Genomic DNA, 20,866 nt, shown 5'->3' on the forward strand with positions numbered 1-20,866 from the left:
TTCCTAGAGGTATATAAGAAAAAATACAGATTACAGATTCAAAATTTATACCCTAGCTTTGCATTTTATATGAATTATTACAGTTTATATAAATGATTATAATCACAGAGTTATATATTAGCAAGTGATCCATTGTGTTTACTTTTCAATGCATTAGTGCTTAGAAATAAAATAAAAACATTATAATTAAATAAGATTTATCATGGAGGACTTTCTGGAGGAGGTGAACTTTGAAACAAACCAATCCTAATGGAAGGGTATTCCCATACTTACGATAGGGTCTTAAGCAAAGGACAGCCTTCCTGGTAGATGAACTGAATAGTAAACTCAGTAACCCACATGACATGATTGCTCAGACAGAGACAGTCTTTTTGTGGGTGTCTGAAGTTTTGCTTCATGGTTTGGACAGTTTTGTACATCAAGATTTTGTCATCTGTTAAGAGAAACAGTCTCCCCTAGGAAAAGGCCAACCATAAAGCTGATTCAGATATTTACCCTTGAAGGTAAACGTATTTCAGCCCTTTATTAAAACGATCCAATTAGTTTGCATTCTGGGGATTGATGGATACAATCTGACAACTTTACATTTCCAGAGGTATCGTCAGAGTGAAAAGATATTAAGGAAGGGAGTTCCTGTGGTGGCGCAGTGGTTAACGAATCCGACTAGGAACCATGAGGTTGCGGGTTCGGTCCCTGCCCTTGCTCAGTGGGGTGACGATCCGGCGTTGCTGTGAGCTGTGGTGTAGGTTGCAGACGCAGCTCGGATCCCGCGTTGCTGTGGCTCTGGCGTAGGCCGGTGGCTACAGCTCCGATTCAGCCCCTAGCCTGGGAACCTCCATATGCCGTGCGAGTGGCCCAAGAAAGAGCAAAAAGAAAAAAAAAAAAAATATATATATATATATATTAAGGAAGATCACAGATATAATAAAGGGATCTCTTCATAATCTTAAAACATGGCTGCTTTGTAGCCTCAGTGTATGCCAAGTTGTTTGGAAAAATTGTATTTTGAGCTCAGGATATAAAAAATGAAAGTAGATCAAAGATTTTTATTTTTAACGATGTGATATATGTACAGAGTGTTTATCCTGCCATTGTGACAACAAGGATGAATCTGGAGGACATTGTACTAAGCAAGAGTAGCCAGAAAGACAAAAACTGCGTGATCCCACTTATATGTGAAATCTAAAACTGTGAGACCCTTAGAAGCAGAGAGCAGAACAGTGGTTGCCAGGGGCAGGGGGAGGGGAAATAAGGGAGATATTGGTCAAAAGGTGCAAACTTCCAGTTACACAAGATGAATATGTGACTGTAGGTAACAATACTGTATTGTATACTTGCCATTTCCTAAGAAGGGAGATCTTAAGCATTTTTAACACACACACACACACAAACAAAGGAAAAGAAAACAAAGAAAATGGTAACTAGGTGAGGTGATGGATATGTTAAGTTGATTGCAATGATCATTTCATGATATATGTTTATTAAAACATCAAGTTGTACACCTTAAAATATACAATTTCTATTTTTGATTATAACTCAAAATATTGGGGAAGGAAAAAAGATTAAAATACTATCATGTTTGTTTTCATAACATAATGAAAAAACTAAAAACAGTGATTTTTAGGTTTGGCTTTTTTAGGTCATTAACCACTAGATTGTAGGAAGAAAAATTTCCCAGAGAAACGTCTCTTTGTAAGTACAAGAGCAGTCAGTTCAGTGGGGTAAGGAGAAGGAATGAGCCCAGGCAGAGAATTTTCAAAATCCAGATGTCAGGATTCTATCCCCAAAGGCCATATTTCAATCTTGGAAGGAGGAAGTTTCATGTATTTTCTAAAAGCACCCACATTTATTTTGATCTGATGCAATCATCAGGAGACCCTCTGGAATTATCCTTTAGGGGGACTGTTAAAGAAAAGCAAGCCCTTATAGCATACTTGTGATATATCAGGTTAGGAAGCTGGAATTAAGCAATTATGTGGAGATGTAAACACTAGCATTATTCAAGCAGTAGTGTGCAGTAGTGGTGTTCTGGACTGTTTGCCTGGACTATTTGTCTCCTGCTCTATTTCCACTATATTTAATTCACCTTCTAGGTTAAGTTTATTGTTGAAAGAATAACATTTGACCCTGTGACACCTCCCTGAAGAAGATTTGTGTGACATAAAATGTTAGTCTTTTGCTAGACTGGTTTTGCCCCCTTCCTTACATATGTATAATTAAAATCTAAAAAGGAAACTAAGCTCTATCAGCTTTGTTTGTTTGTTTGTTTGTTTGAAGGAACTGGGCTTCATAAACAACAGAACTTCACCCACATTTGCAGGTGGGGACTAAAGGAATGGAATGCTTGAATTGAGTATAATTGAAGGCAGTTTCAACAAGTACCTTTTAACACACCGTTAGCAGAGAAGCTGGAATAATTTCAGAAAATGGTTCTGTTATTTGCTTTATCTTTGATCGGGTTTATCAACATTGATTCTTTTTTTTTTTTTTTTTTTCCCCTTCTTCAGATGTACATCCAGACAACAACACTTACTGTCTCCATGAGTTTAAGTGCTTCGGTGTCTCTGGGCATGCTCTATATGCCCAAGGTTTATATTATAATTTTTCATCCAGAACAGAATGTTCAAAAACGCAAGAGGAGCTTCAAGGCTGTGGTGACCGCTGCCACCATGCAAAGCAAACTGATCCAAAAGGGAAATGACAGACCAAATGGCGAAGTGAAAAGTGAACTCTGTGAGAGTCTTGAAACCAACAGTAAGTCATCCGTAGACTTTCCGATGGTCAAGAGCGGGAGCACTTCCTGATAGATGTACGTTGAACATTCTTCTACTGGTCTTGGGGACTGTGCTTCATGTTTCCAGGGACATGGTGGTACTCACAAACCATGAGACCATCACAGCAGTTAGAATCACCTGGTTAGAACCAAATGATTTCAAGGCAAGTGGCTCTTCTCCAGAGTGGGAATACAAATACAGCATCTCTTTCACCAAGTGATATTCAGGTCTCTCTTTTGAGGCATTACAGAGCTGGAAGCTTGGAACTATGCTCCACTTATAAAACTATGCTTTAGTGCTTAGGAACTACCTTACGGGCTTTGTTTGTCGAATACTGGCAACTCCTTGTAGAATTCACTGTTAACTAGTATTTATGGAGCATGCAGACCAAATATCTTACACAAATAAACAGTATGTTATTTAGGTATTTAGGGAAATGAGAAAACTAGTTAGCCAACATGAAGGTTAAGTCATAGTTATTACTTGTCTCCCCAGACTGATCCCTTGATCTTTGGTTTTTCTTATTGGAAGCATTAAGATAATAGAAGTCTTCTCTGAAAGCCTCATGACCCTGAAAATTGTAACATTACTTTTCTTCACCTATATTGCTCTTCTCTGTAATCATCCCTGAAGAAGCACATCCCAGTACCAAATTAATCCAGCAGAGTTTAACTGCGCTGTTCAAGTCCATCTTTGTATCTAAGCAAATAGACTGGAGTTATGAACAGCAAAATACCAGAAAGCTGAATACAGTGAAAAATACATACAACCTTTACAAATTTCTATAGATGGTTGAAAAAGAAAGAAAAGCTAAGGTCCTTGCTTCCTATGTTCTATGAATACAGAACAGGTATTTAATAATTAAGGATAAAACCATATGAAAAAATTACCCTCTTTATCTCAGTTTCCTCCAGGAGGCTCTATCTCCTATTTTCTGTACCTTTGACATGAAACACAGGTTAGATTGATTTTATTTGATTTAATTATTATAACAACTTAGAGCCTTCACTAGACTGACAAACCTTCCCTTATATCAAGATTTCCAGATGAAAACTGTCCACTCTAATGCCCCATATGCATAACTTAATTAAAACTTACTGGCTTCATTTTCTATCAGACTTATTGTAATTACTGGCCATATCCTCCAGGAAGATGACCTTCAGCTCATGAATATCAAATTGAGTCACTTGTAGAGAATTTCACAGATACTCCCCACATAGTCATCCTTCAGCAAACATGAAACTTTGAGAAAGTGTACAAGAAAGATGCAGTAAGGATGGGTTTTGGCATCAAATTGTTATAATCATCTCTGATTATAGGTAAGCAATTGACTAATAGTGGGCTTATTTGGGCCCTTAGCAAAGGATGTACTATAACTACACTTAAAGGCATCAGAGTAGAATGCTTATGATTTGAGGGCAGAATTTTATGTGTTTTTCTGTCTTGAAAGCATCAGTTCAGGAAGTTAAAACCTCCTGTAGGATGCCAATAAACTACTGTTGGCCAGTGATACACTTTGAACACTGGCACTCTTCAGTATGACTCATCAGTCTACAGTTGCACTTGTTTTATCAACAGTCCAGAAAATTTTATATAATATTGTTTCAAATGAAAGTAAGCAAACATACAGTGAAAGAAACAACAGTTTTCCCAGACTCACCTCTGGAATGTGGTAAGGAAAAAAATTAATAAACTCTTCCCACCCTTTTAAAAAATTGGTTCCCTGAAGGGAAAGTTTCCAGTATTGATGAGACTAATCCCATGTCTTAGAAATAAGTCTCATCCACTTTTTTTTCCCTCCTATTATTTTCTGTGGATGTTGAAATGAAAATTTTATAGCATGTACATTTCCCTGTTTTCTCAGAAATAAGAATGAAAGAGTACAGATGTGGAGCATGTATGGTGGAAAAAGCCTACCACATTCTGGAGGAGTCAGATGCTCATTTTTGGAAAGTAAAAGAAAGTTAAAAAGATGAATCAAAATAAAGTAATTACTACCTGAAAGAAGGTTAAATTGTACTCTGGAGATTTCAGTGTAGTATCATCTTTTATAGGAGTGGTTTGGGTTGAATACATTAGGCCAGATAAAGTGATTGAAGTTTACACATTCAGGAGAACAGTATGTGAAATCTTTGCATGTCCTTCTGTAATCCCACTCCAGGTAACCACTGCTAACATTTGTTCACTTACACGACCTATCATTATGGATGCCTTGTGCCCCAGTTCCCTCTACTACATGTAACGATGATTTGAGCCAAGAGTCATTCAAAATCATAAATTCTCTCAAAATACCAAAAACTTGAATAGCTTAAATGTAACATTTTTCTTCTAAAACTGGGTCTTATGTCTTAAGAAGTATAATTGAAAATTGGGGAGTGGGGATCAAGAGGGCAGAAGAGTAAGACGTGGTGCTCACCTTCTCCAACAAACCAAAAAAAACAAAACAAAAACAAAAAAAACTACATGTAGAACGATTCGCACAGAACATCTACTGAATGCTGGCAAAAGACCTTAAACCTCCAAAAAAGGGCAAAACACCCTCCACATAACTGGGTAGAACAAAAGGAAAATTAAAAAAGAAAAGAGAGAAAAGCAATCAGGATGGGACTAGCACTCCTGAGAGGGAGCTTTTAAAGAGGAAAGGAACAAACCCATACCCTGAGAAACCACCTAACTGACAGGGAGATCAGCTGACATGGAAGAACCTCAAAGTTGTGCAGAAAAGTGCAGCAGCAGGACTGAGGAGGGCAAAGCAGAGGAAGAGCTGCACAGATGATGTGCACCACACCCCTAGAGGCCACAGCCTGAGATGCTCTGGTGGGGGCTGGACACTGAGACTCTGGCTCCGGAAGTCAGAACCAGAGAGAGGGCTAGGGGTGGGTGTATGGAGACAGCCTGAGGGGCTAGAGAGCAGTGTGCCAAGGGCTGGGAGCTGAATGCCATGGGCTGGGGAGCCAAACGCTACAGCTGAGGGAACCAAGGAGGAGGTATGCGTCTGCAGGAGAAGCAAGGTGCCATTGCTGGGGAGGGGAAGAGAGGGAGGGGAGGACCACATAGGAATAGCTTTGCCTGTGTACACACAGACTCTCAGATGACAGAGCACCTCTGGTGCAGGCTATGGGAGACAGAGTACAGAAGGCCAGGTACCTCTTGTGTGGCCTAAGGGCAGTGGGGGGCTAAGCACTCTTGTGTGATTTATAGCTGGCAGAGCTTCATAGCAATTACCTCAGACACCAGAGGAGGACATGGCCCACCACCACTAGGGGTCTGTGAACAGATACCAACTGAGGCCCTAGGCACCTGAAAGGTTGGCAAAAAAAAAAAAAAAAAAAAAAGGGGGCACTGCAACCAAGCGCCATTCATTGTTGCTCTCACTCCCCTGGGATTGCACCTGCCCTGCTACTGCCACTGCCAAATGCTCTGGGCACTGCCTATACACGCCTGATCACTGTCACTTCCCAGGGCCCTGCAACGAGGAGCAGCCTGCCCCACCTTCCCGTGGGTCCTGCCCACTGTCAAGGGCCCAGCAACCAGGCACTAGCTACTAGCCCTGACCATTGCCTCCATCTCCCTGGAAGCACACACATCAAGCACCCTAAAAATCAAAAGTAAGTTCTCACAAAATACCCAGGGGCACTCATGCATATAACTAGCCCTCCAAGCCTACAGGAGTCATTTTCCCTAAGCTCACAGAATGAGAAAAATATAAGCAAAATGAAGAAGCCCAGAAATCATTCCTGGTTAAAAAAAGCAGGAGAAGTCACCCAAAGGAGCAAATAATGAAACAGACCACTGCAGTCTAAGAGACACTGAGTTCACAAAGGAGACAGTGAAAATACTGAAGGGACGAAGAGCGAGTAGGAAGGAATTAAGAGCAGCTATGAACACTAATGCAGATTACTTTAGAAAGGAACTAGAAAATATAAGGAGGAACCAAGAAAAATTAGAACATTCCTTTGCAGAGATGCAAGCTGACTGAAAGTCACTGAAGAGCAAAATGGATCATTGGAAGAGGACGGAATTAGGGACTTGGAAGATAGTATAATGGAAATCATCCACTCAGGACAGCAGACAGAAAACCAAGTGAAAAAGGAAAAAGCAAGCAATATGATATCTACGGGAGACTATAAAGTGGGCCAATCAACACATAAAAGGGATTCCAAAAAGAGACAAAAAAAGGGGGGACAGAAAATATATTTGAAGAACTTATGGCTGAAAACTTTCCAAATCTGAAGGACACAGATTCATGACACAGGAAGCACAGAGGGCCCCAAACAGGCCCACACCAAGACACATAATAACGAAAATGGCAAGAGTTAAAGAGAGGATTCTAAAGGCAGCAAGAGAGAAACAGAGTTAATTATAACCCTGCATAATAAGGCTATCAGCTGATTTCTCTACAGAAACACTACAAGCCAGAAGAGAGTGACAGGATGTATTTGAAGTTCTGGGAAAGGGAAAATTTTGCAGTCTAGAATAATCTACCAAGCAAGAATATCATTTAAAATAGAGGGAGAAATAACAATTTTCTCCAAGAAACAGAAACTGAAAGAGTACAGTAATATTAAACTCATTCTAAAAGAAAAAACAGAAAGGGCTCCTCTAAATAAAAAAGAGGAAGAAATAGGATGGAGAAAACCACACCAGGAAAGCAATCAATTAAATAAGCCAGTAGACAGATCTAAAGGGGAAAAAACAAAAAACAAAACCAAAAAACTATTGTAATAGTAACCATAAACACAAGGAACAGCAAAAGGACAAACTTGAAGATGTTAAAAAAAAGGACTTTAAAATCATAAAATGTGAGGGAGGAAAGTAGGTAAATCTAGACTTTTTTTTTTTTTTTAACAATATATGTAAGCCTATACCACTATCAGGCTAGAGCAAGCAGATATAGGAAAGGGTTAATATACTTGAAAAACAGGGCATCCACAAGTCAAAACCAACTAGCACATTCAGAAAAACTAAAAAGAAAAGGAAACAAAAAGCATAAAAGGAAATCATCCAACCAAAAAAAGGAACAAAGGAAAAACATAGAATCAACTGGAAAACAAGCTTTATGTCAATGGACTGAATGCTCCAATCAAGACAAAGAGTGGCAGATTGGATAAATAAATAAGAGCCTATAATATGCTGTCTACAGGAGACTCACCTTAGGGCAAAGGACACATATAAATTGAAAGTGAGGGGATGGAAAAGGATATTTCATGTGAGTGGAAAAGACAGGAAAGCAGGAGTTGCAATACTTGCCTCAGACAAAAATAGACTTTAAAACAAAGGCCATAAAGAAAAAGAAGGACACTAATAATAAAAGGAGAGGAAAACCATTCAAGAAGAGGATATTACAATCATCAATATATAGGCCCATAATATAGGAGCACCCAGATACATACAACAAATACCAACAGACATAAAGGAGAAGTTAATGAGAATACAATAATAGTAGGAGACTTTAACACCAACTCACATCAATGGACAGATCCTCTAGACAGATAATCAATAGGGCAACAGAGACCCTAAATGACACAATGGGTAATTTAGACTTAATTGACATTTTCAGGACATTACATCCAAAAAAATCAGAATATACATTTTTTCACGTGCACATGAAACATTCTCAAGGATTGACCACAGACTGGGGCACAAAACTAACCTCAACAAATTTAAGAGTATAGAAATTATTTCATATATCTTTTCTGACCACAATGGCATAAAATTAGAATCAACCGCAGGAAAAGAAATGGGAAAAAACTGACTACATGGAGACTAAACAACATGCTACACTAAAAACCCAGTGGGTCAATAAGGAAATCAAAAGGGAAATTAAAAAAATACCTCGAGACAAATGATAATAAAAACAAAACCATTCAAAATCTATGGGATCCCACAAAAGCACTGCTTAGAGGCAAGTTCATAGTGATACAGGCCTTCCTCAGAAAAGAAGAAAAATCTCAAGTAGACAACTTAACACACCACCTAGGAGAATTAGAAAAAGAAGAACAAAAACAAAACCTAAAGTCAGCAGAAAGGAGGAAATCATAAAGATCAGACCAGAAATCAATAAAATAGAGATTCAAAAAACAATAGAAAAAAACATCAATAAAAACTAAGAGCTGGTTCTTTGAAAGGGTAATAAACAAAATTGACAAACCTTTGGCCAGACTCACCAACAAGAGCAAAGAAAAAAACCAAATAAGAATTAAAAAAGGAGAAAGCTCAACAGATAGTGCAAAAATACAAAAAAAAAAAAAAATCATAAGAGAATACTATGGACAATTATATGCCAACAAATTTGACAACCTAGAAGAGATGGACAAATTTCTAGAGACATATAGCCTGCCAAAACTGAATCAGGAAGAAATAGATCAATAGACATGCCCAATCAGTAGAAATGAAATTGGATATGTGATAAAAACATTCCCTACAAACAAATGTCCACGACCAGATGGCTTCACAGGTGAATTCTACCAAACATACAAAGAAGCACTCATACCCATTCTTCTTACACTTTTCCAAAAAGGTTGAAGAAGAAGCAACACTCCCAAAGATATTCTATGAAGCTGCCATCAACCTAATACCAAAACCAAAGATACTACCAAAAAAGAACATTAGAGGTCAATATCTCTGATGATTATAGATGCAGAAATTCTCAACAGAATTTTAGCCAACCAAATCCAACAGCATACAAAAAAAAAAGATCATAAAGCACGACCAAGTGGGATTCATCCCAGGGTCACAAGGATGGTTCAACATACACAAATCAATCATTGTCATACACCACATTAACAAAAGAAAAGTCAAAAACCACATGATCATCTCAATAAATGCAGAGAAACATTTGACAAAGTCCAACATCCATTCATAAAAACTCCTACCAAAGTGGGTATGGAGGGAACATACCTTATGGTAATCAAAGCCATTTATGACAAACCCACAGCCAATATAATATTCAATGGAGAAGAGCTGAACGCCTTCCCACTAAAATCTGGAACAAGACAAGGATGCCCACTCTTACCACTTTTATTCAACATAGTATTGGACGTCCTAGCCACAGCAATCAGACAAAAGAAATAACAGGTATTGAAATTGGAAGAAAAGAGGTAAAATTGTTGCTCTATGCAGATGACATGATACTATATATAGAAAACCCTAAGGACTCCACACAAAACCTATTCAAACTGATCAATGAATTTAGCAAAGTAGCAGGATACAAGATTAACATTCAGAAATCAGTTGCATTTCTCTATACTAGCAATGAAGTATTAGAAAAAGAATATAAAAATTCAATACCTTTTAAAATCGCATGCAAAAAATTAAATATTAGGAGTAAACCTGACCAAGGAGGTGAAAGACTTATATGCTGATAACTATAAAACACTAATCAAGGAAATTAAAGAGGATTCAAAGAAATGGAAAGATATTCCATGTTCCTGTATTAGAAGAATCAGTATTGTTAAAATGGCCAGCCTACCCAAAGCAATCTACAGATACAGTCAATCCCTATCCAATTACCCATAACATTTTTTACGGAACTAGAAGAAACAATCCAAAAGTTGATATGGAATCATAAAAGCCAAGAATTGCCAAAGCAATTCTGAGGAACAAAAACCAAGCAGGAGACATAACTCTCCCAGATTCAGGCAATATTACTAAGCCACAGTCATCAACACAGTGTGGTACTGGTACCAAAATAGACATATGGACCAATGGAACATAATAGAGACCCAGAAATAAACCCAGACACCTATGGTCAATTAATCTTTGACAAAGGAGGCAAGAACATAAAATGGGAAAAAGACAGTCTTTTTAGCAAGCATTTCTGGGAAACCTGGACAGCTGCATGCAAGTCAATGAAACTGGAACACATCCTCACACTATGCACAGAGACTCAAAATGGCCTAAAGACTTAAACATAAGACAAGACACCATCAAACTCCTGGAAGTGAACATAGGCAAAACATTCCCTGACATCACCCATACAAACACTTTCTTGGTCAGTCTCCCAAGGGAACAGAAATAAAAACAAAAATAAACCAATGGGCCCCAATCAAACTTGAAAGCTTTTGCATAGCAAAGGACATCTTAAAAAAGAAAAAAAAGACATCCTATGGAATGGGAGAACATAGTTTCAAATGATTTAACTGAGAAGGGCTTAGTCTCTAAAATATACAAACCACTTATACCAGTCAACAGCAAAAAAACCAACAACTCAATTGAAAAACAGGCAAAAGACATGACTACACATTTCTCCAAAGAAGATATACAGATGGCCAACAGGCACATGAAAAAATGCTCAACATAACTAATCATTAGAGAAATGCAAATCAAAACTACTATGAGATACCACCTCACAGCAGTCAGAATGGCCATCGTTAACAAGTCAACAAATAATAAATGCTGGAGAGGGTGTGGAAAAAAGGGAATGTAAATTGGTTCAAACACCATGGAAAATAGTATGGAGGTACCTCAGAAAATTAAATACAGAACTACCATATGACTGACCCAGCAATCCAATTGCTGGACATATATCCAGACAAAACTTTCTTTGAAAAAGATAACATGCACCCCTGTGTTCACTGTAGCACTGTTCACAATAGTCAAGACATGGAAACAACCTAAATGTCCATCGACAGATGAATATATTAAGAAGATGTGTTACATATACACAGTAGAATACTACTCAGCCATAAAAAGAACAAAATAATGCCATTTGCAGCAACATGTTTGGAGCCAGAGACTCTCATATTAAGTGAACTAAGTCAGAAGGAGAAAGACAAATACTATATGATATCACTTATATCTAGAATCTAATATATGGCACAAATGAACCTTTCTACAGAAAAGAAACAAACTCATGGACTTGGAGAACAGACGTGTGGTTGCCAAGGCGGTATGGGGAGGAGTTTGATGGACTGGGAATTTGGGGTTAGTTGATGCAAACTATTGCCCTTGGAATGGATAAGCAGTGAAATCTGCTATATAGCACAGAGATCTACATCTAGGCACCTGTGATGGAACACGATGGAATATAATGTGAGAAAAATTATGTATATATATTTATGTGTTACTGGGTCACTTTGCTGTACAGTAGAAATTGACAGAACATTGCAAATCAAGTATAATAGAAAAAAATAAGGGAGTTCCAGTTGTGGCTTAGCAATAACAAACCTAATTAGTATACTTGAGGACATAGGTTCAATCCCTTGCCTCGCTCTTTGGGTTAATGATCTGGCATTGCCACAATGCTGCCGAGTGAGTTGCAGATATACCTTGGATCCAAGTAAGGCTGTGGCTGTGGCGTAGGCCAGCAGCTGCAGCCCTGATTCGACCCCTAGCCTGGGAACTTCTATATGCCAGGGGGGAGCCATTAAAAAAATAAAAATAAAAAATAAAAATCTTACCAAAAAAAGAGTGAAAAAAAAGAAAGAAAACTGGAACAGCTTTTGCCCTTCAACTCTCTATAACTAGTACCATGCTTCCTCTGATTTAAAATGCCTCCTCTCAAAACTGGTGAAGCCTCTTCTCAACAAATCCAGGGCTGGTTGATCCACTGGAATGATATCCATGTTGCCACATTCTCACACTTTCTGCTACCAGACTTTTGACAAATCACCTTTACTACAATGAAGTGACAATGACATACGGGACAGTGTTTTATAAGCTATAAATCATTATATAAAGGTAAAAGTATCATTGCGGCCATGAAACTATAGATTCATTGGTCTGTGGTTAACAGAAAAGAGAAGACTTAAAATTCAAAAACTGTTGTTTTAGCATCTTTTTATTATGGGGAGAATTTTGATAATTATGGCTTCTATTCTATAACCTTATTTTTCTGACATTTTAGCTGTATATTTATGATATATATGCAATGTTTTTTCCTCATAGCCATGAAGCAATACAAGTCCACAAAACAGAAATTTCATCTTAAAGGTGACTTATTAAAGCCAGAAATTCTAATCACATATGTAATATTTTAAAGCTTCTAAAGGCACACAGAATAAATATAATGTGAAACTGGAGGGAGACCAAATGAGTCCATGTTCACGACTAAATTTGCAGAACTGCATTTCACACATTAAAAAAAGGTCAAATGTTATTTCATAGAAGTGTGGAAAGAGAGAAACAGAGTTGATATACATGAATTTTATCAATGGCACCCAATTAACAAATGCTGTCACATGGCATTCCTTAGGCTATGTTCATGCATAATTCATGAAAACAGCTGCTGCTGGCGGTAGAGGTTCTTTTTCTAGCTTGTGAACATAGTGTGGTGTGCACAGGAAGTGCATTGTTGCTGCATGCAAAAACTGATTTTCAATAAGCATATTCAATACCAGAAGTTTTATAGAGCTTCTATGTACATATGTACATCTCTGATCCCTTTTGGTCTGTAATACTTCTGGGATAAAGGTAAAAATATCACTGCTGATATGAAAACCTACAAACATACCTTGTTTTACTGTGCTTCATTCTATTGTGTTTCCCAGATACTACTTTTTTTTTTTTTTCTATTTTTACCAAATAAGCATTTGTGGCATCCTGAGCTGGTTAGCATTTTTTAGCAATAAGGCGTTTTTGTCTAGTTACGGTATGTACATTGTATTTTTAGTCATAATGCTGTTACACATTTAATAGACTATAGTATAGTATAAGCATAACTTTTGTATGCACTGAGAACCCAAAAACTTCATGTCTCTCCCTTCATTGTGATAATCACTTTGTTGCAGTTGTCTGTATCTGAACCCATTCTGTCTCCAAGGTTTGTCTGCAGTTTGATCTGTGGTTAATAGAATGGACTTAAAATTCCAAAAATGCTATTGTTTTATCATCCCTCTGTCTTCTTGCAAGATAGCTGCTATTAACAAAGTCTGCCTCTTAATCACCGTTTCAATGTTGACCAAATCATCAGTTTCCAAAGCCTTATGTGCCTTTTCTAACCATTAGAAAAATTAAGATTGCTTGCCTTTTGTAAATTATAGTCTTTTTTCTCAATAGAATTCTACCATCTTTTTTCCTTGGAGTTCACATCTAAGAGTTCCAAGAGTGAAGTACAAATTAATAAATAGCTTTAGAATCTTAAAAGGTGGAAAATCCTTGAAGATTAATATCAGAAGATCATCTTTGTCAAGGTCTCTTGGCCCTTGTTCCTTTATTTCAACCATGATTTTTCTTTCTAGCTATCTACAAATTTGATAACTATGTCTTACATTTTAGTTATTGTTAAATATATTGAATAGATCAGGAAGCTGAACAATCTTTTTAAGGGTCATTTTTCCTACTCTTACCTTCATCTTGTCCACAAAGATTACATGAAAGTCATTCAAAAATACAGCCAAAGTACAGATTTTATTTTCTTAGAAAAAAATTTAGAGGCATATGAGAGCATTATATAAATTAGGAATTTTTTTCTTTAAAAAGTGAAGACCATAAATGTTATTGTATTTCACTTCACACTAAACGAAATGTGACATACAACATTTTAGAAGTGTTAAGCATCATTGCATATAGATTCTCCAGGACAACAGCCATTCCCTTGCAAATCTACTCTGCCTCCACCCTTACAAAAACCCAGTATTGTGGACTGTGGACCACTGATAATACTGAGTGACCCAGTTCAGTGGCCTTTCCCATTCATTTTTTAGAGAACAAAATGTAATTTAAAACCAGGTCTAAGATCTACTTCCTTTCTCTTGTGCCCATAAAAACCTAATGAGGGCAAAGTAGGTAAGATAAGCAGATATATCACCTGTTTGGGGCATGATGCTCATAATATTCAATGAAATCAAAAATAGCAAAAATATCTACAACTAGAACTTCCTGGGTTTTCTGCGATAATTTTAGTGATTGTGGACTTAGTATATTCTTAGTCTCTGGTAAGAACTTGTCTGGTCAATTCCTAGTGTTCATGTGCATTAAAATGGAATGAGTCTGATTGCCAATTATTTCAGAGAAGGACATTCACAATTTCCTTATTCAATCTTCAAAAACTAAATTATTCTCTAAAAATTTGATTCACTCTGAATTGGATTTATATAGTGAAATACATACATGTTTTGAATTTTTCATCATCCTTCTTATGATTATTAATTCCAGGGTTCCACTGAAAAATAGGACGTCACATTTAAAATTTTAGAACAGAAATGTATGCCATCATCTCTCTCAAAAATCCAAAGGAATTATTTGGATTTAGGTTTGTATTTCTGGAAATTAAGTATGAGTATAAATTTGACCTAGAATATTTTCGTATCTACATTTTTATAGTACAGATTATTCTTACAATAATGGGTTTTACTTCATAGGAAGTTGGTACCAGAACAATTGACTCTTCATTTCCTTCTTTGAGTCTTTATTTTCTAAACATCTCCATTTGTACCCTTTGGATGAAACCAGATATATGTGTGTTGGCAAAATGCATTGATATTTTATTCTGTCTACTTCTAAAGTCTAAAAGTATTATTTTTCAAATTTTTAAAAAAATTTTAATTTTTAATTTATTTTCTTTTTAGGGTTGCACATGTGACATATGGAAGTTCCCAGGCTAGGGGTAGAATTGGAACTGCAGCTGCCAGCCTTTGCCACAGACACAGGATCTGAGTGCATCTGTGACCCACACCACAGCTCACTGCAACACCAGATCCTTAACGCATCTAGTGAGGCCAGGGATCGAACCTATATCCTCATGAATACTAGTTGGGTTCATTACTGCTGAGCCACAACAGGAAATCCCTAAAAGTATTATTTTTTAAGTGGAAGATATATTCATTCTCAAAGCACAACTAATTATAATGACTAATCCTTTTTTGGTCATCAAATCAGACTTGAAGAATTGAGTCATTAATGTGGGTTGTAAAAAACTTTTTTTTGTCTTTTGCAGAATAGAGAATTTATCTGCTCTTTCATTTTTTTGTATCGTAAATCAAAATAATACACATTAAGTAAGTTCCCATTATGGCTCAGTGGTAACGAGCCCAACTAGTATCCATGAGGATGTGGGTTTGATCCCTAGCCTTGGTCAGTGGGTCAAAGATCCGCTGTGAGCTGTAATGTAGGTCACAGACACACAGCTTGGATGCTGCATTACTGTGGCATAGGCCGGCAGCTATAGCTCTGATGCAACTTCCATATGCTGCGGGTGTGGCCCGAAAAAGCCAAAAAAAAACACATTAAAATTTAATTTTACTAAAATTTGTTAAAGAACAGGGTGTTCACATTTTCAGTTTTTTTTTTTTTTCCCCTTTTGGTAAATATACTATAAATGAAACTAGTTTTACAGATGAAAAATTCTGCTGCATCTTAATTCTACAATGGTTAGATTCTTCATGGTTTAAAAATAATAAGTAACATGAAAGCTACATATCATAAAATAGTTATCACAAGATTTGAATTTTAAAGTCATTTTAACAAGCTAATTTATTAGTCTGTATTATAATTTGTCTTATTTTGTCTTAACAGCTTCCTCTACCAAGACGACATATATCAGCTACAGCAATCATTCAATCTGAAACAGGGAAAAGATACAATATGGAGAAACGTGGTAGGCGATGGTAAACCATGAACATGACACCGCCAACACTTACTCCTGGAGATCTCTGTAGACTACAATCAATCAAATCAATAGTCAATCTTGTAAGGAACAAACAGTAGCCACATGCCAAAAGTATCAATAACAGGGAGTGAATAAACCCATTTTATACAACACAACCAATGAGTGTCAAGCTAAAGTATTGCTTACTCAAGAGCAGTTAAAAAAAAAAAATCACAAAAGGAAAACTAATGTTAGCTTGTGAAAAAAAATGCTGTTGAAATAAACCATGTCTGATGTTATTCTTGTATTTTTCTGTGATTGTGAGAACTCCCATTCCTGTCCCACCTTGTTCAACTTGTATAAGACAATGAGTCTGTTTCTTGTAATGGCTGACCGGATTGAAGCCCTGGGTTGTGCTAAAAATAAATGCAATGGTTGACGCATGCAATTTTTTATACAAATAATTTATTTCTAATAATAAAGGAATGTTTTGCAAATGTTGAGAGTTGTTTCGTTCCAGTTTTAAAGCCAGGGAAAACTTTTTTCCAGGTGGCACCTCTGTTGTTATTTAACTCCTCTGTAAAAGCCCTGGTGTGCCAAGAAAATTCTATTTCCTCGAGGAATGTGTTTTTGTACATTTGCGTGTATGTGAAGAAGATTGTCTTTTATTCCTATATGAAAAAGAATTATTTGTGTAAGATTTTGTGAATATTTCAAGATTTATGTGGTAGCTTTTAATAGTAACTGCTTCTTTTATGAAGAATCAAGCAGTAGCTTGAGGTCAATTGCTTCAGGTATCATAATTAACAAATGATGAGTTAAACTGGGGAGAATATAATCTGAACATCACTATCTAAAAGTATATTCGAGTGTCACTAAAATTCTCTATTTTCTAGGTCAAACTTTGGCATGATGAAATATTCCAAGTAGTAGCTTTTTCTCACCTGGGCCTAGTAGCCACTGAAATGAGTGAAGTGATGGGCCTCACCCAATACATTCCTTAAAGCACAGAATTAGCATATTTATTCCCTGAGCTTCACTAAAGAAACCAATTCAAATAACAGGTCAGTGCTTTCTTATTTTCCAAATGAAAACATTCATTGGTTCATAGGACAGAATCATTAAAGAGAGAGAAAGCAGGGAGTTTTTGTCATGCTAATAAACCATGCTGGAATGGCTAAAAAGGAGCCTGTTAAAGGCTTTCAAATCTGCTACCATTTTTGTCATGGGCACCTCTATTCTATACAATCCCAGACATCCATCAAGTCAATGGGTCTCTACAATCATTTTGTTAGTACATGTTCTCTCTGCTGCGTTAGCTTGGATGGCTCATTGCACTCCATATAGATATAAAAAGCTATCTGTGCTCTGTAGCTTCAACCCAGATATTGGCAGTCACTTTATTTAATAGAAAGAGTTGAAGTAGCATAGTTCACGCTCCTTCAAAATTTAGTCATGTTTCCTAGATACCAACCCAGACAGAGAGCTGCATACAGAAGGAAATGTGTACTTACTGGCCTCTTGTTGAGTTTTTCCTATTGTTGAGTTTTTGGTGTTTGCAAATAATATTTAAATCAAGAGAGAGTGTTATTTTCATGTTTTCAGATCATCTGAATCACTGATGAATATAATCCTATAATTAGGATTGTAAACCCACCTCTGGGTGTGCCTTTATAGATAAGACCTACTTTAAAACAAAATAAACTGCATATTTACTATGTTTTATTGTGCCATGTCACTCAGTAACAATAGCCATGCCAAGAAAAGTAACTGTAATTATATTTTAATTTTTAAATCAACAGCTTTCTTCGTATTGGAGAGTATTAATCATTTTTAAGATTTTTTAAACTAGCAAATATCCATGTTTGGTTGAGAAAAAAATGCTTGAATTTTACAAGCCTTGCATTTCATTCAGAGAGCAAAATTCAAGTATATATATATATTCATAAAATATATTCATATTTTCATTTACTAATTGACTCTAGTCAGGGTGAGTGGATGCAACAGGGTGATTATGAGAACAAAGCTCTCAGGCCCAAGGTGGGTTATTATTATTTTTATTATTACTTTTTTCCTTTAAGGATTTAGGAAGAAAAATAAAATATTGAGCAAAACTCACAATGTTTCAAAATTGTTCTTCCTATTACAAACTTACCAACAGGTTGTCTTTCCTAAGTATTTTATAAATAATTGATAATAATATAGTGTTCTACAGCATCTTATTTAATTCATAGTAGAGGTGAATAATAGTTCTCCTAGATTTACTTATGCCAATCATCCTTTATAACATTATCTCAGTGGAAAGTTTTCTTCTTGATGAAAATATTACCCTCCCCAGGTAATGGGAGGATAAACTCCCACAGCCTCTTATAGTGGGACCTGGAGCATTCTGACCTCCACTGTGGTTATTTTCTCAGGGATTTTGCTGAGGGCTCAGGAGATGGTAATAAGGGCTGGGACAAGGTGGGGAGGTGTCCTGTAAGGAGAAGGATTTAGCATGTGCTAGTCGTGGTGCATAAGTCCCATGCTTTAAAACAAATTGCCTGTGTACTATAGATAAGCAAATGCAAAGTTGCATGGAAAAAATATAGTACTAAATTCTTTAGGATCGACCTTGCGTTTTATTCTGGCCAAGAAATGTCACATCTAATCTCAGCATGCCAGAGGGAATGCTAAAAATGTAGCCTAAGGTAATATGCAGCAAATATCACTAGTAGACTACAAATGATATATTAGTATGACCTTGGGCCAACCAAATCTGACCTCAATTTTTTAAAAAATTTACCTTATGCTAGGTAGTATTTAAAGGTGTTTAAATCCATGATGGTTGCTCTGACACAAACTAATTTTATTTATAAGGAAAAGTAATCAGAAATTTAAACTAGAGGGATGACTATTGGAACATGATTAGGGACTAAATGACTAAGAGTATGTAGTCTTTATCACAAATTTTTACAGAAAGTTTAGCATTTCAGATGAACAGTATTTTACTTTTGTTAATTTAAATTAAATACCATATTACAGGGACTATCGCTAAGTATTTGTGCCATTTTACTTCCTTCCCCTTTAACTCTGTATTCTCTATTATTTACCAATGACAGTGCAGAAAGAGTATTAACAATTTTCTAAATTATGTTAGCCAATACTGATATTTTACTCAGTCAGCAAGCGGATGAAATGACATTTTTTTTTTTTTTTTTTTTTTTTTTTGGTCTTTTTGTCTTTTTCAGGCCACACTCATGGCATAAGGAGGTTCCGAGGCTAGGGGTCCAATCTGAGTTGTAGCCACTGGCCTACGCCACAGCAATGCAGGATGTGAGCTGTGTCTTCGACCTACACCACAGCTCACAGCAATGCTGGATCCAGATCCTTAACCCACTGAGCAAGGCCAGGGATCGAATCTGTGTCCTCATGGATGCTAGTCGGGTTTGGTAACCACTAAGCCACAATGGGAACTCCTGAAATGACATTCTCAAACTCTATTATGCAATTTTACCAATTTTTCACATTTATTTATTTAATTTCCTTTAATGTCAGTATTTCATCCATCCTTTAGAATTGTTAAAAATAATAAGGTTGTATGAAAGGATGAATAAGAAATAATACCAAATTATAGAATATTCTTATCATATAATCTTTAGAAATGCTTCTGTTTGCTTTTATCATGGTTCACTTTTCATGGAGCAACAAATTATGAAGAAACATTTGACCATAGCTAGAAGAAAAGATTTCCTTGAGGAGAAATGACATCTATGAATGTTCAGAAACTTGCTGTCACTTTGGAAAGTGTCATAATAGCAAAAAGCAGAACAATTGTGGTTAAAAAAAAAAAAAAACACTATTGTCTATGACTGTTCTATTTCAGTTTCTTCTTTACAAAAATTTTTTGTAGCATAACTTTTAATGGTGTTATGACTAAGGGTGCCATTATTTTTTATTTAATTTAACCTTTCATTGGAACATTCAGAGTATTTTTCTGTTGTTGAACTTAGTGTATTATAAATGTATAGCCTATAATTTGACTTGTGAATCTACTTTCAGAGTAATAAGGATAGGAAAAAGAAATTTAACCTATTAAATATTCATTTTTCTAATTGCCTAATGCCTAATTAAGTAGTTTAGGCAAAACTAACTTTGACAAATAACTTGTTACAAGGTCATGAATGCCAAGCATAAATTGGGACCTATTAAAAAATAAAAATTGGCCATGTAATGACTTGGATGGAAGGTAGGGGTGATGTGGTTATAGAAAATAGGAAAGACAACTCATCAGTGGGATGTGTCAGATTTTGAAGTAAGCAAATAAGATTATTTACCAATGAACTAAGTCTTAGTAGGTGAGTTCACGAGAACATAACAAACCTTGATAGCAAATGAAAATTACCAGAATATTAAAGCATAATTCTGAAGGAGTTAAAAATATAAATTTCATTCACAGGTAAAATGGGCAAATCAAGGATTTTATTCAACTCATTTATTGAAGAGGTAATCAATATGTTAAAGCTAGTACAAAGAGCATTTGAGAAGCTAATGATACATACATACATATATATATATAATATGT

The 20,866-nt window shown here is 36.2% G+C and overlaps 1 protein-coding gene across 4 annotated transcripts in view; it reads left to right on the forward strand.

Annotated features, from left to right (window-relative positions):
• Positions 1-16,799, forward strand: part of GRM8 (glutamate metabotropic receptor 8) — a 795,220-nt gene extending 778,421 nt beyond the window's left edge. For 2 of the 4 annotated variants that reach the window (XM_021079053.2, XM_085005941.1), the window contains 2 exons: positions 2,508-2,809; positions 16,230-16,799. In XM_021079053.2, the coding sequence (XP_020934712.2) occupies positions 2,508-2,804 (297 nt within the window). In that variant the 3' untranslated portion in view covers positions 2,805-2,809; positions 16,230-16,799. The remainder of the gene's footprint in view (positions 1-2,507; positions 2,810-16,229) is intronic. The other 2 variants (XM_005673194.4, XM_085005942.1) reach the window with 1 other exon arrangement.
• The last annotated feature ends 4,067 nt before the right edge of the window (positions 16,800-20,866 follow it).

Source organism: Sus scrofa, chromosome 18 (genome assembly GCF_054392235.1).
Source record: "Sus scrofa isolate SSC_HxYL_T2T_F1_AM1 chromosome 18, Sscrofa_HxYL_maternal_Yorkshire_Landrace_v2.0, whole genome shotgun sequence".
Classification (NCBI taxonomy): domain Eukaryota; kingdom Metazoa; phylum Chordata; class Mammalia; order Artiodactyla; family Suidae; genus Sus; species Sus scrofa.